This window comes from Salvelinus fontinalis, unplaced genomic scaffold (assembly GCF_029448725.1).
Source record: "Salvelinus fontinalis isolate EN_2023a unplaced genomic scaffold, ASM2944872v1 scaffold_0551, whole genome shotgun sequence".
In the NCBI taxonomy this organism is placed as follows: Eukaryota; Metazoa; Chordata; class Actinopteri; order Salmoniformes; family Salmonidae; genus Salvelinus; species Salvelinus fontinalis.
Genome location: NW_026600760.1, coordinates 60963 through 76798, shown reverse-complemented (window position 1 = coordinate 76798; position 15836 = coordinate 60963). Strand labels below are relative to the sequence as shown.

General features: G+C 47.2%; 1 protein-coding gene and 1 long non-coding RNA gene across 2 annotated transcripts in view; both read right to left on the bottom strand.

Moving 5' to 3' along the window:
• Positions 1–4971: 4971 nt before the first annotated feature.
• Positions 4972–11187, bottom strand: LOC129846455 (uncharacterized). The gene is made up of 3 exons (XR_008758257.1): positions 10804–11187; positions 6235–6278; positions 4972–5029 (listed from the first exon to the last, which is right to left on the bottom strand). It is a non-coding gene; the product is annotated as an uncharacterized LOC129846455 (long non-coding RNA).
• A 1052-nt stretch (positions 11188–12239) lies between these two features.
• LOC129846456 (C2 calcium-dependent domain-containing protein 4C-like) overlaps positions 12240–15836 on the bottom strand; it is a 5434-nt gene continuing 1837 nt past the window's right edge. The window contains exon 2 of the mRNA XM_055914388.1: positions 12240–12612. Coding sequence (XP_055770363.1) covers positions 12273–12612 — 340 coding nt within the window. The 3' untranslated portion in view covers positions 12240–12272. The remainder of the gene's footprint in view (positions 12613–15836) is intronic.

The following is a 15836-nucleotide window of genomic DNA, read 5'->3' as shown; positions in this document are numbered from 1 at the left end:
AGTCTCTGTCCGTCTTTCCTCAGTGTTACATGTCCTCTCTCTGCAGTCTCTGTCCGTCTTTCCTCAGTGTTACATGTCCTCTCTCTACAGTCTCTGTCCGTCTTTCCTCAGTGTTACATGTCCTAGCTCTACTCTACAGTCTCTGTCCGTCTTTCCTCAGTGTTACATGTCCTCTCTCTACTCTAGTCTCTGTCCGTCTTTCCTCAGTGTTACATGTCCTCTCTCTACTCTACAGTCTCTGTCCGTCTTTCCTCAGTGTTACATGTCCTCTCTCTACTCTACAGTCTCTGTCCGTCTTTCCTCAGTGTTACATGTCCTCTCTCTACAGTCTCTGTCCGTCTTTCCTCAGTGTTACATGTCCTCTCTCTACAGTCTCTGTCCGTCTTTCCTCAGTGTTACATGTCCTCTCTCTACTCTACAGTCTCTGTCCATCTTCCCTCAGTGTTACACGTCCTCTCTCTACTCTACAGTCTCTGTCCGTCTTTCCTCAGTGTTACATGTCCTCTCTCTACAGTCTCTGTCCATCTTTCCTCAGTGTTACATGTCCTCTCTCTACAGTCTCTGTCCATCTTTCCTCAGTGTTACATGTCCTCTACTCTACAGTCTCTGTCCGTCTTTCCTCAGTGTTACATGTCCTCTCTCCACAGTCTCTGTCCGTCTTTCTTCAATGTTACATGTCCTCTCTCTACAGTCTCTGTCCATCTTTCCTCAGTGTTACATGTCCTCTACTCTACAGTCTCTGTCCGTCTTTCCTCAGTGTTACATGTCCTCTCTCTACAGTCTCTGTCCGTCTTTCCTCAGTGTTACATGTCCTCTACTCTACAGTCTCTGTCCGTCTCACAGTGTTGTTAACAAACCTCTGGGCGGCGTGGACACTTTCCCCAGTAGAGATATGAAGCATCTTAGGATTGCAGTAGTTTCTCTAATGTCATAAAAGGATTATCAGAGAAAGTGTCAGGTGAGGTCAGGAAAGACACTCGTCACCATAGACACAACTAGTTCTACAGTCCTCTGACTGGAACACTCATGGCCGAGGTACACCCAATATGGCCGCTGGTCAGCTCCACCCACCACGACCAGTTTCCTGGAATGGGGAAATCTCCGGTCTAGTCATTCTATGGGACAGAGAATCGACTCACAGCACAGCACGTCTCCCATTAGCGGTCATTAACATCTCCTCAATACACAACATTAGACCTCTGTCTGGGGGGGTGGGGGGGACAAAGCCAAGGGCAGAGTTGAACAGTCTCTCAGAGTAGCCTATTTAGGTCATTTAATCTATAGGATCTAGTACGTGCCTGGGCTCCATCCTTTACTCACGTGATGTTTAAAAATGAGCCAAAAGGCTAAATCTATCGTAAAGTTACTATACAGGACCTGGAACGAGACTGCTTAATGTTAAACAACAACGGCGATAAGGGTTCTGATGCAGTGAGGATACAGCCTCTGTTGGGATTTACAGAGAGAAAAGATGTGTTCTCATCACACACCGTCTCATTCAGAATGAGAGAAATGACCTCTGTTCTACACATCTAGTTTACAGAGTAACCTGTTAACTAGCTCTGTTCTTCACATCTAGTTTACAGGGTAACCTGTTAACTAGCTCTGTTCTTCACATCTAGTTTACAGACCCTGTTAACTAGCTCTGTTCCTCATATCTAGTTTACAGAGTAACCTGTTAACTAGCTCTGTTCTACACATCTAGTTTACAGAGTAACCTGTTAACTAGCTCTGTTCTACACATCTAGTTTACAGACCCTGTTAACTAGCTCTGTTCCTCATATCTAGTTTACAGAGTAACCTGTTAACTAGCTCTGTTCTTCACATCTAGTTTACAGAGTAACCTGTTAACTAGCTCTGTTCTACACATCTAGTTTACAGAGTAACCTGTTAACTAGCTCTGTTCTACACATCTAGTTTACAGAGTAACCTGTTAACTAGCTCTGTTCTTCACATCTAGTTTACAGGGTAGACCCTGTTAACTAGCTCTGTTCTTCACATCTAGTTCACAGGGTAGAGTAACCTGTTAACTAGCTCTATTCTTCACATCTAGTTTACAGAGTAACCTGTTAACTAGCTCTATTCTTCACATCTAGTTTACAGGGTAGAGTAACCTGTTAACTAGCTCTATTCTACACAACTAGTTTACAGGGTAGAGTAACCTGTTAACTAGCTCTATTCTACACATCTAGTTTACAGACCCTGTTAACTAGCTCTATTCTTCACACCTAGTTTACAGGGTAGAGTAACCTGTTAACTAGCTCTATTCTTCACAACTAGTTTACAGGGTAGAGTAACCTGTTAACTAGCTCTATTCTTCACATCTAGTTTACAGGGTAGAGTAACCTGTTAACTAGCTCTATTCTTCACATCTAGTTTACAGGGTAGAGTAAGTTAACTAGCTCTGTTCTTCACATCTAGTTTACATAGTAGAGTAACCTGTTAACTAGCTCTATTCTTCACATCTAGTTTACAGGGTAGAGTAACCTGTTAACTAGCTCTATTCTTCACATCTAGTTTACAGGGTAGAGTAACCTGTTAACTAGCTCTATTCTACACATCTAGTTTACAGACCCTGTTAACTAGCTCTATTCTTCACACCTAGTTTACAGGGTAGAGTAACCTGTTAACTAGCTCTATTCTTCACAACTAGTTTACAGGGTAGAGTAACCTGTTAACTAGCTCTATTCTTCACATCTAGTTTACAGGGTAGAGTAACCTGTTAACTAGCTCTATTCTTCACATCTAGTTTACAGGGTAGAGTAACCTGTTAACTAGCTCTATTCTTCACAACTAGTTTACATAGTAGAGTAACCTGTTAACTAGCTCTATTCTTCACAACTAGTTTACATACTGACATACCGCTAGAGGTGTTGAACGCTGTTCTGTCCATCCACAAGTCATACTGCTAGTCTAAGACACTGCATCTCAGTGCTTGAGGAGTCACTACAGACACCCTGGTTCGAATCCAGGCTGTATCACAACCGGCCGTGTTTGGGAATCCCATAGGGCGGCACACAATTGGTCCAGCGTCGTCCGGGTTTGGCCAGGGTAGGCCGTCATTGTAAATAAGAATTTGTTCTTAACTGACTTGCCTCGTTAAATAAAGGTTACATTTTAATTTAAAAAAAAGTAAATGGCAGTGCAAACAAAGGTAACTAGATTTAACATTTTAGTTCACAATTCTAAGCTAGGAGGTGTAAATTGTGTGCTGCCCTGTGGGACTCCCAATCACGGCCGGTTGTGATACAGCCTGGAATCGAACCAGGGTCTGTAGTGACACCTCTAGCACTGAGATGCAGTACCTTAGACCGTTGTGATACAGCCTGGAATCGAACCAGGGTCTGTAGTGACACCTCTAGCACTGAGATGCAGTGCCTTTGACCACTGTGATACAGCCTGGAATCGAACCAGGGTCTGTAGTGACACCTCTAGCACTGAGATGCAGTACCTTAGACCATTGTGATACAGCCTGGAATCGAACCAGGGTCTGTAGTGACACCTCTAGCACTGAGATGCAGTGCCTTTGACCACTGTGATACAGCCTGGAATCGAACCAGGGTCTGTAGTGACACCTCTAGCACTGAGATGCAGTGCCTTTGACCACTGTGATACAGCCTGGAATCGAACCAGGGTCTGTAGTGACACCTCTAGCACTGAGACGCAGTGCCTTTGACCACTGTGATACAGCCTGGAATCGAACCAGGGTCTGTAGTGACACCTCTAGCACTGAGACGCAGTGCCTTTGACCACTGTGATACAGCCTGGAATCGAACCAGGGTCTGTAGTGACACCTCTAGCACTGAGATGCAGTACCTTAGACCATTGTGATACAGCCTGGAATCGAACCAGGGTCTGTAGTGACACCTCTAGCACTGAGACGCAGTGCCTTTGACCACTGTGATACAGCCTGGAATCGAACCAGGGTCTGTAGTGACTCCTCTAGCACTGAGACGCAGTGCCTTTGACCACTGTGATACAGCCTGGAATCGAACCAGGGTCTGTAGTGACACCTCTAGCACTGAGACGCAGTGCCTTAGACCACTGTGATACAGCCTGGAATCGAACCAGGGTCTGTAGTGACTCCTCTAGCACTGAGACGCAGTGCCTTAGACCGCTGCGCCACTGGGAGCCCATTGCTCTGCAACATTGCCTCGAAATTGCTGGTCTATCTTCAGCTTTAGTTTAGTGTGCACATCCCAAAAATGGCATCCTAATTCCTACCTAGTACAGTACTTTAGACCAGACCTCAATGGGGCCCCATGTCAAAAGTAGTGCACTACAAAGGGAATAGGGTGCCATAGGACTCTGGTCAAAAGTAGTGCACTACAAAGGGAATAGGGTGCCATTTGGTATGCAGGCAGAGTCCACTTCTCGTCAGTGAAATATCACTGGAGTTGGAGTGGCTCAGTGAAGTGAAAGAGACCAACGTAACGACTCTGGAGAAATACACATACAGACCATTTACACACATCACAGACCAATCCTCACATAGCAGCCATATCACACTCTGTTCTCATCACAGTCTCTACTGAGACACAGGGGCTGCTGGGTAGGTAGCTAGACCCTGTTCTCTTTATCATCACAGTCTCTCTACTGGGACACAGGGGCTGCTGGGTAGGTAGCTAGACCCTGTTCTCATCACAGTCTGTCTACTGAGACACAGGGGCTGCTGGGTAGGTAGCCAGACTCTGTTCTCATCAGTCTCTCTACTGAGACACAGGGGCTGCTGGGTAGGTAGCTAGACCCTGTTCTCATCACAGTCTCTCTACTAAGACACAGGGGCTGCTGGGTAGGTAGCTAGACTCTGTTCTCATCACAGTCTCTCTACTAAGACACAGGGGCTGCTGGGTAGGTATCTATTGAGTTGTCGTGCTACTACAGTCTGTTCTCTACAGCAGTAAACTTGAGAAAACAACATGAAAATAAATACGAGTGTTGTGAACTGTGGAGGGGGGGGGGGGGGGGGCTGCCGCCGGTACTCACCAATCTGACCAGCTTTCACTTTAAACGGAACATCCAGCTCACTCTGCAACAGAAATAACAGAAATCATCATCATTAGACCAGTAACATACATGTCTTTTAAGATGCGTCACTTGAATGGAAGCTGAAGGAGACAGTGGAAGATTACAGACAGTCTGAGAGGAACGTGGGTCTCCTGGCAGAGCAGCAGACACTCCAACACTGTGTCCTAACTTTTATCACACCTCTACTGGTTCAACACTACAGTCCTGACCACCAGGCTTCACCCTCCAACTCTGGTTCAACACTACAGTCCTGACCACCAGGCTTCATCCTCCACCAGGCTTCACCCTCCAACTCTGGTTCAACACTACAGCCCTGACCCCCAGGCTTCACCCTCCAACTCTGGTTCAACACTACAGCCCTGACCACCAGGCTTCACCCTCCAACTCTGGTTCAACACTACAGCCCGACCACCAGGCTTCACCCTCCAACTCTGGTTCAACACTACAGCCCTGACCACCAGGCTTCACCCTCCAACTCTGGTTCAACACTACAGCCCTGACCACCAGGCTTCACCCTCCAACTCTGGTTCAACACTACAGCCCTGACCACCAGGCTTCACCCTCCAACTCTGGTTCAACACTACAGCCCTGACCACCAGGCTTCACCCTCCAACTCTGGTTCAACACTACAGCCCTGACCACCATTCTCTGTACAGTGTCTATAGTTGATATAATGATTACACTACTGTCTCCTTGAACAACATGTGAGTTGCTGTAGTGGAAAAGGTCAGTGATCAACATCATGTATCATTAATGTATGGAAAACAGTCAAGTATAGGCTACATCAATGATTCAGAACTTGACCTAGTCTACGACAGGCCTCTGTGAGGTGAGAACAGGGATGGATCAGAACCTGACCTAGTCTACGACAGGCCTCTGTGAGGTGAGGACAACAGGGATGGATCAGAACCAGGCCTAGTCTACGACAGGCCTCTGTGAGGTGAGGACAACAGGGATGGATCAGAACCAGACCTAGTCTACGACAGGCCTCTGTGAGGTGAGGACAACAGGGATGGATCAGAACCAGACCTAGTCTACGACAGGCCTCTGTGAGGTGAGGACAACAGGGATGGATCAGAACCAGACCTAGTCTACTACAGGCCTCTGTGGTGAGGACAACAGGGATGGATGCCTGGAAAGTACAATAACCTCTTCTTAAAGTGACAGGCTACACATGTTGATGACAATAAAGTAATGCATACTTACCAAAGCATTTTCTTTAACTTTCAAGTTTTCCAGAACAACATTGCCTGGACAGAAGATGAGAGAAAACACAAGTTAATAGTGATACTAGAACGTGTACACTAGTTACAGGAAGTCTGCTGGATGCGTACACTAGTTACAGGAAGTCTGCTGGATGCGTACACTAGTTACAGGAAGTCTGCTGGATGCGTACACTAGTTACAGGAAGTCTGCTGGATGCGTACACTAGTTACAGGAAGTCTGCTGGATGCGTACACTAGTTACAGGAAGTCTGCTGGATGCGTACACTAGTTACAGGAAGTCTGCTGGATGCGTACACTAGTTACAGGAAGTCTGCTGGATGCGTACACTAGTTACAGGAAGTCTGCTTGGTGCGTACACTAGTTACAGGAAGTCTGCTGGATGCGTACACTAGTTACAGGAAGTCTGCTTGGTGCGTACACTAGTCACAGGAAGTCTGCTGGATGCGTACACTAGTCACAGGAAGTCTGCTTGGTGCGTACACTAGTTACAGGAAGTCTGCTGGATGTGTACACTAGTTACAGGAAGTCTGCTTGGTGCGTACACTAGTTACAGGAAGTCTGCTGGATGTGTACACTAGTCACAGGAAGTCTGCTTGGTGCGTACACTAGTCACAGGAAGTCTGCTTGGTGCGTACACTAGTTACAGGAAGTCTGCTGGATGTGTACACTAGTTACAGGAAGTCTGCTTGGTGCGTACACTAGTTACAGGAAGTCTGCTGGATGTGTACACTAGTTACAGGAAGTCTGCTTGGTGCGTACACTAGTCACAGGAAGTCTGCTTGGTGCGTACACTAGTTACAGGAAGTCTGCTGGATGCGTACACTAGTCACAGGAAGTCTGCTTGGTGCGTACACTAGTCACAGGAAGTCTGCTTGGTGCGTACACTAGTCACAGGAAGTCTGCTTGGTGCGTACACTAGTCACAGGAAGTCTGCTGGATGCGTACACTAGTTACAGGAAGTCTGCTTGGTGCGTACACTAGTCACAGGAAGTCTGCTGGATGCGTACACTAGTTACAGGAAGTCTGCTTGGTGCGTACACTAGTCACAGGAAGTCTGCTTGGTGCGTACACTAGTCACAGGAAGTCTGCTTGGTGCGTACACTAGTTACAGGAAGTCTGCTTGGTGCGTACACTAGTCACAGGAAGTCTGCTTGGTGCGTACACTAGTCACAGGAAGTCTGCTTGGTGCGTACACTAGTCACAGGAAGTCTGCTTGATGCGTACACTAGTTACAGGAAGTCTGCTGGATGTGTACACTAGTTACAGGAAGTCTGCTGGATGTGTACACTAGTTACAGGAAGTCTGCTTGGTGCGTACACTAGTTACAGGAAGTCTGCTTGGTGTGTACACTAGTTACAGGAAGTCTGCTTGGTGTGTACACTAGTTACAGGAAGTATGCTGGATGTGTACACTAGTTACAGGAAGTCTGCTGGATGTGTACACTAGATATAGGAAGTCTGCTGGATGTGTACACTAGTTACAGGAAGTCTGCTTGACTTACAGCTAGCAGAGTAGATTCAGACAATTATCAGCTGTGTGTGTCGACCAGGGTGTCAGGTTTCTTTCATCGGGCTACTACAAAAAGGTCAGTCATGGTGGTTATACAGCCTGGGCCTAACAGGAAGTTACACAACCATGCCTAGTGGTTATACAGCCTGGGCCTAACAGGAAGTTACACAACCATGCCTGGTGGTTATATAGCCTGGGCCTAACAGGAAGTTACACAACCATGCCTGGTGGTTATATAGCCTGGGCCTAACAGGAAGTTACACAACCATGCCTAGTGGTTATACAGCCTGGGCCTAATAGGAAGTTACACAACCATGCCTAGTGGTTATATAGCCTGGGCCTAACAGGAAGTTAAACAACCATGCCTGGTGGTTATATAGCCTGGGCCTAACAGGAAGTTACACAACCATGCCTGGTGGTTATATAGCCTAGACCTAACAGGAAGTTAAACAACCATGCCTGGTGGTTATATAGCCTAGACCTAACAGGAAGTTAGACAACCATGCCTGGTGGTTATATAGCCTAGACCTAACAGGAAGTTAAACAACCATGCCTGGTGGTTATATAGCCTAGACCTAACAGGAAGTTACAGCACAGAAATCCAGCCTAAAACCCCAAACAGCAAGCAATGCAGGTGTAGAAGCACGGTGGCTAGGGAAAAACTCCCTAGAAAAGGCCAAAACCTAGAAAGAAACCTAGAGAGGAACCAGGCTATGAAGCTCTGTATAGGGCCTAGTCGACGGTGGAGACACATGATACAATAACGAGGCCTACAGAGAAGAAACAGGACTAGAATGGAATCTGTTGGTACTGTTTGGTATTTGTAGTAAGGGTTTTCCCTGTATGAGCCTATATCACAACGCAATACTAAAAAACCTAAATGGTTCTGCCGGCTATCTTTGGTCTTACTAGGACATATGACACTTATGCAAATGTTATACTGTTATCTGGCTTCAACGTTCCAAAGATATAGGCTAGGCTAGTACTGTGGGCTACCCATGACCAAAAATAAGAGTCCTGTCTAGCTAAGGAATCATAGATTCTGACTACTGTATTAATCCAACAACTGTATTAACCCTGGCGTCAGGTCTGGAGTGCAAACATGTGACAAAGACCTCTTACCTCGTCCGCCATCTCTCAACACTCAGATGACGAGGAGAGGATGACAGGTACGGCCGAGGCCATAACAGTCACAATGGCTTCTGCCAGGTATTATAGTGACGATGGGTGTGGACGCTGTTACCTGCCTAGAGACTTACTACAGTATCCTCAACTTCCTTCATAGCAAACATTTGCAGTGACAACTCAAACTCAGTCAGTACTTTCTTCATGTCAGTTTGCCAGGATCAAAATGTTGATTGTTTCTAGGCCTACTCTTTCACCAGCTGTGTTGACAGCTGTATGTGTGACTAAATGTTTATATTTCACATTCTAATGTATACCCTACTAGCTAGGTAAATACTATCTCGCTTTGCAACTAACTGTGGCTTATCCTGGGCACAGTCTGTTTCTGCTCTCTTGCCAGCTCCTTATTGAATGGTCATGCCATTGGCTTGACAATGATAGCAATGGAATTGGCAAGAGCACAAAAATATCTGGGACCTGGCTAGTAAAGTATACATCTGGGCCCAGGCTAGCAAAGTATAGATCAGGGCCCAGGCTAGCAAAGTATAGATCTGGGCCCAGGCTAGTAAAGTATAGATGTGGGCCCAGGCTAGTAAAGTATAGATCTGGGACCAGGCTAGTAAAGTATAGATCTGGGACCAGGCTAGTAAAGTATAGGTCAGGGACCAGGCTAGTAAAGTATAGGTCAGGGACCAGGCTAGTAAAGTATAGGTCAGGGACCAGGCTAGTAAAGTATAGGTCAGGGACCAGGCTATTAAAGTATAGATCTGGGCCCAGGCTAGTAAAGTATAGATCTGGGCCCAGGCTAGCAAAGTATAGATCTGGGCCCAGGCTAGTAAAGTATAGGTCAGGTACCAGGCTAGTAAAGTATAGATCTGGGACCAGGCTAGTAAAGTATAAGTCAGGGACCAGGCTAGTAAAGTATAAGTCAGGGACCAGGCTAGTAAAGTATAAGTCAGGGACCAGGCTAGTAAAGTATAGGTCAGGGACCAGGCTAGCAACATATAGATCTGGGCCCAGGCTAGTCAAGTATAGGATATGGCAAGAGCACAAACAGATCTGGGACCAGGCTAGTAAAGTATAGGATATGGCAAGAGCACAAACAGATCTGGGACCTGGCTAGTAAAGTATAGGATATGGCAAGAGCACAAACAGATCTGGGACCTGGCTAGTAAAGTATAGATCTGGGCCCAGGATAGTAGAGTATAGATCTGGGACCAGGCTAGTAAAGTATAGGATATGGCAAGAGCACAAACAGATCTGGGACCTGGCTAGTAAAGTATAAGATATGGCTAATAGAAAAGTTGCCACTTCACTCAAGAGATCCACACCGAGAGAAAGCCATCAACTGGAAACTGGTTGATGCCTTAGTTCCTGACCAGATCTTACCATCTTGATTTACCAGTCCACTCAGTCCTGTATGCATTCATTGTTGTGAAGACAGATCAGTTAGACATTAGACTACACTGTGTCCAGCAGGAAACAACTGGGATTAATGCATGTTTGTTTATGTCTGTGTCTGCATGTTGTACCCATATAATAATAGATTACTAATAAATGTAGGCTAAGCCTGTCAAAACATAAGGGTTTGTGTATGGCAGCCCATTTATGCAATGCCAGATCAAAGTAAATATGTTCGCTGTGTGGCCCCAGTCAGTGACTTTCTAGGCACACAACGCGTCCCCAAGGCTCCTACAACATGTCGATATCATTACAGGGAGGTTTACAAAACCTTTTGTCGTAGACTGGGTAACGTTAGCATCATATCCCAGAGACTGGTTATAGCTAGCTAGCTAGTTAGCATTAGGGCTTGTTTGTTTAAAATGCTGACAGCTAACCTAGCCACACTAGCATGCATTGCACTGTATAGGTTAGCAGCGCTTGAACTGTCATTCCAACTGTGCGTTTCACTTACCTCCCCAAATGCCAATCTTCAACTGGGACTTGTCGAGGTTTTCCACATAGTCTCCGATGAACCTATTCAGGAGATCACTGACCATAGATTCAAAAACCATTGTTGAACTTCGTGGCTAGCACTACCCTTGTTGATTGGTAAATGCTACGGTGTCAAAATTATCCCGTGATCTTCCGTGTGAACGCCTTTCCGTAACAAGATGACAAGCGCTTTAATATGAAAGTGATTCGCTCTGCGATCGACTAGTAATGTAGCTAATCGACTAGTAATGCCTGTATACAGTGACAGCCAGTGGCGTCAAATTATGTGATTTTGAATAAACTGTACGTACAAATAACACAGGTGTGATCGTGTAAAAAAATTATTGTGGCCAGAATGAAATCATTGAATGACTTTCAAACATGAGGGAATGTAGACCTCTGGACCATATCAATGAACTACATTTGGTAGCGTCATCTTTGACAAGGTTAACCATTTGCTTTAGCCTTCTCATCATAGGCGTATGGGCTCCACTTCTGATTAGAGAGGGGGGAGGGACTCAATGTTATTGCAATGTATTTGTTAAATAAAAGCTTTTCCAATTAATTAAATGTATATTATTAAAATGTAATCTGAGTGCTCTCAAATATTATTTTCTACAGGTTTTAAAGCACTTCCAATTCATTCTTCTTCTTTAAATATATTTTCCCATTCATGTTGTCATGTATTTCAATGGTTTAAAATTAGGAAACTATTATAATTATTTGTGTGTTGTATGGGGGGGAGAAAGAACGAATTATGTCACTGATCTGCTCAGACATTGCTGGTGTAACAGTTTAACTTTAGACCGTCCCCTCGCTAACTAGCTAGCCATTTCACATCGGTTACACTGGCGCCTGACAGATCGTACAACGTCTGGATAGGTATTTTACTCATCAGCTAACCACATCACATGTTCTAGCAATCTGCCAGTCGATGAGACACAGTCGATGACGTAGCAGGCAGCCAGTGGTTGATGCATCAACGTCTGAGAAAAGGTATAAATTAAAATAAGCAACCTCTTCCAAGATCAAACGCCTGCACACATTGTATTGTTTCCATTTATGGACCAAATCTAATCATGAATTCAATTCCTATTCCTTCCTTATGTCGATGTAGGCTGTTGTGTAGACGGCCCTGCAATTGCAGCTCTTGAAATAGACCAGTGGAGGCTGCTGAGAGGAGGACGGCTCATAAATGTCTGGAACAGAGCAAATGGAATGGCACCAAACACACGGAAACCAAACACTCATTCCTCTCCAGCCATTACCACGAGCCCGTCCTCCCCAATTAAGGTACCACCAACCTCCGGTGAAATGAACTGTCTCTGAATACAGGCACACAAGACTCAAAACAACCAGATTTGTTTTTTTATGCTGATTTAATAAATATGTAGCAGTATAAAAAGTCACAAAATATTTCTTATATACATTCAAGCCAATCAACAATTTCTACATAGATAATAAACTTTTCAGCAAAATCTCACAGTCTCCCAAAATATAGTCCCTTTTCATGGAGGCCATTTTGTTGACAACTTTGAACCGCAGCGACCGGCAGCAGATGTCTTCCTGTGAGATACCATAGAAGAAGAAATCCTCGTTAAAGACGGGGTTCCTGCTCCTCTTAATTACCGCGCCGCGTTGCTTCTGCATCTTCCCCGGTAACAGACAGATACTGATGCTGCAGTTGACGCTCTTAGGATCCACAGAGATCGCATACAGTCCCTCAGCACTGATCAACCTCACTCTGAGTCTCTGGTTGTCTAGGCAGTACTCTGCTGAGAGCCGTAGTGTTCTGTCTCTGGAGAGCTAGGTTAGCTAGCCAGCTACTGTCGTTCTTTTAACGCAACGTAACGTAATCAACACTGCTAGCTAGCCAGCTAGCCCCCGAATAGCAGCACTGTAGAAACTATTACACTCAACGGAACGACTTGATTAGTGTAGTGTCAACAACGCAGCCACTGCCAGCTAGCCTACAAAGTCAACAACGCAGCCACTGCCAGCTAGCCTACTTCAGCAGTACTGTATCATCTTAATCATTCTTAATCATTCTAGTCAATAAGATTCTTGCTACGTAAGCTTAACTTTCTGAACATTCGAGACGCGTAGTCCACTTGTCATTCCAATCTCCTTTGCATTAGCTTAGTCTCTTCTGTAGCCTGTCAACTATGTGTCTGTCTATCCCTGTTCTCTCCTCTCTGCACAGACCATACAAACGCTCCACACCGCGTGGCCGCGGCCACCCTAATCTGGTGGTCCCAGCACGCACGACCCACGTGGAGTTCCAGGTCTCCGGTAGCCTCTGGAACTGCCGATCTGCGGCCAACAAGGCAGAGTTCATCTCAGCCTATGCCTCCCTCCAGTCCCTCGACTTCTTGGCACTGACGGAAACATGGATCACCACAGATAACACTGCTACTCCTACTGCTCTCTCTTCGTCCGCCCACGTGTTCTCGCACACCCCGAGAGCTTCTGGTCAGCGGGGTGGTGGCACCGGGATCCTCATCTCTCCCAAGTGGTCATTCTCTCTTTCTCCCCTTACCCATCTGTCTATCGCCTCCTTTGAATTCCATGCTGTCACAGTTACCAGCCCTTTCAAGCTTAACATCCTTATCATTTATCGCCCTCCAGGTTCCCTCGGAGAGTTCATCAATGAGCTTGATGCCTTGATAAGCTCCTTTCCTGAGGACGGCTCACCTCTCACAGTTCTGGGCGACTTTAACCTCCCCACGTCTACCTTTGACTCATTCCTCTCTGCCTCTTTCTTTCCACTCCTCTCCTCTTTTGACCTCACCCTCTCACCTTCCCCCCCTACTCACAAGGCAGGCAATACGCTCGACCTCATCTTTACTAGATGCTGTTCTTCCACTAACCTCATTGCAACTCCCCTCCAAGTCTCCGACCACTACCTTGTATCCTTTTCCCTCTCGCTCTCATCCAACACTTCCCACACTGCCCCTACTCGGATGGTATCGCGCCGTCCCAACCTTCGCTCTCTCTCCCCCGCTACCCTCTCCTCTTCCATCCTATCATCTCTTCCCTCTGCTCAAACCTTCTCCAACCTATCTCCTGATTCTGCCTCCTCAACCCTCCTCTCCTCCCTTTCTGCATCCTTTGATTCTCTATGTCCCCTATCCTCCAGGCCGGCTCGGTCCTCCCCTCCCGCTCCGTGGCTCGACGACTCATTGCGAGCTCACAGAACAGGGCTCCGGGCAGCCGAGCGGAAATGGAGGAAAACTCGCCTCCCTGCGGACCTGGCATCCTTTCACTCCCTCCTCTCTACATTTTCCTCTTCTGTCTCTGCTGCTAAAGCCACTTTCTACCACTCTAAATTCCAAGCATCTGCCTCTAACCCTAGGAAGCTCTTTGCCACCTTCTCCTCCCTCCTGAATCCTCCTCCCCCTCCCCCCCCCCCTCCTCCCTCTCTGCAGATGACTTCGTCAACCATTTTGAAAAGAAGGTCGACGACATCCGATCCTCGTTTGCTAAGTCAAACGACACCGCTGGTTCTGCTCACACTGCCCTACCCTGTGCTCTGACCTCTTTCTCCCCTCTCTCTCCAGATGAAATCTCGCGTCTTGTGACGGCCGGCCGCCCAACAACCTGCCCGCTTGACCCTATCCCCTCCTCTCTTCTCCAGACCATTTCCGGAGACCTTCTCCCTTACCTCACCTCGCTCATCAACTCATCCCTGACCGCTGGCTACGTCCCTTCCGTCTTCAAGAGAGCGAGAGTTGCACCCCTTCTGAAAAAACCTACACTCGATCCCTCCGATGTCAACAACTACAGACCAGTATCCCTTCTTTCTTTTCTCTCCAAAACTCTTGAACGTGCCGTCCTTGGCCAGCTCTCCCGCTATCTCTCTCAGAATGACCTTCTTGATCCAAATCAGTCAGGTTTCAAGACTAGTCATTCAACTGAGACTGCTCTTCTCTGTATCACGGAGGCGCTCCGCACTGCTAAAGCTAACTCTCTCTCCTCTGCTCTCATCCTTCTAGACCTATCGGCTGCCTTCGATACTGTGAACCATCAGATCCTCCTCTCCACCCTCTCCGAGTTGGGCATCTCCGGCGCGGCCCACGCTTGGATTGCGTCCTACCTGACAGGTCGCTCCTACCAGGTGGCGTGGCGAGAATCTGTCTCCTCACCACGTGCTCTCACCACTGGTGTCCCCCAGGGCTCTGTTCTAGGCCCTCTCCTATTCTCGCTATACACCAAGTCACTTGGCTCTGTCATAACCTCACATGGTCTCTCCTATCATTGCTATGCAGACGACACACAACTAATCTTCTCCTTTCCCCCTTCTGATGACCAGGTGGCGAATCGCATCTCTGCATGTCTGGCAGACATATCAGTGTGGATGACGGATCACCACCTCAAGCTGAACCTCGGCAAGACGGAGCTGCTCTTCCTCCCGGGGAAGGACTGCCCGTTCCATGATCTCGCCATCACGGTTGACAACTCCATTGTGTCCTCCTCCCAGAGCGCTAAGAACCTTGGCGTGATCCTGGACAACACCCTGTCGTTCTCAACTAACATCAAGGCGGTGGCCCGTTCCTGTAGGTTCATGCTCTACAACATCCGCAGAGTACGACCCTGCCTCACACAGGAAGCGGCGCAGGTCCTAATCCAGGCACTTGTCATCTCCCGTCTGGATTACTGCAACTCGCTGTTGGCTGGGCTCCCTGCCTGTGCCATTAAACCCCTACAACTCATCCAGAACGCCGCAGCCCGTCTGGTGTTCAACCTTCCCAAGTTCTCTCACGTCACCCCGCTCCTCCGCTCTCTCCACTGGCTTCCAGTTGAAGCTCGCATCCGCTACAAGACCATGGTGCTTGCCTACGGAGCTGTGAGGGGAACGGCACCTCAGTACCTCCAGGCTCTGATCAGGCCCTACACCCAAACAAGGGCACTGCGTTCATCCACCTCTGGCCTGCTCGCCTCCCTACCACTGAGGAAGTACAGTTCCCGCTCAGCCCAGTCAAAACTGTTCGCTGCTCTGGCCCCCCAATGGTG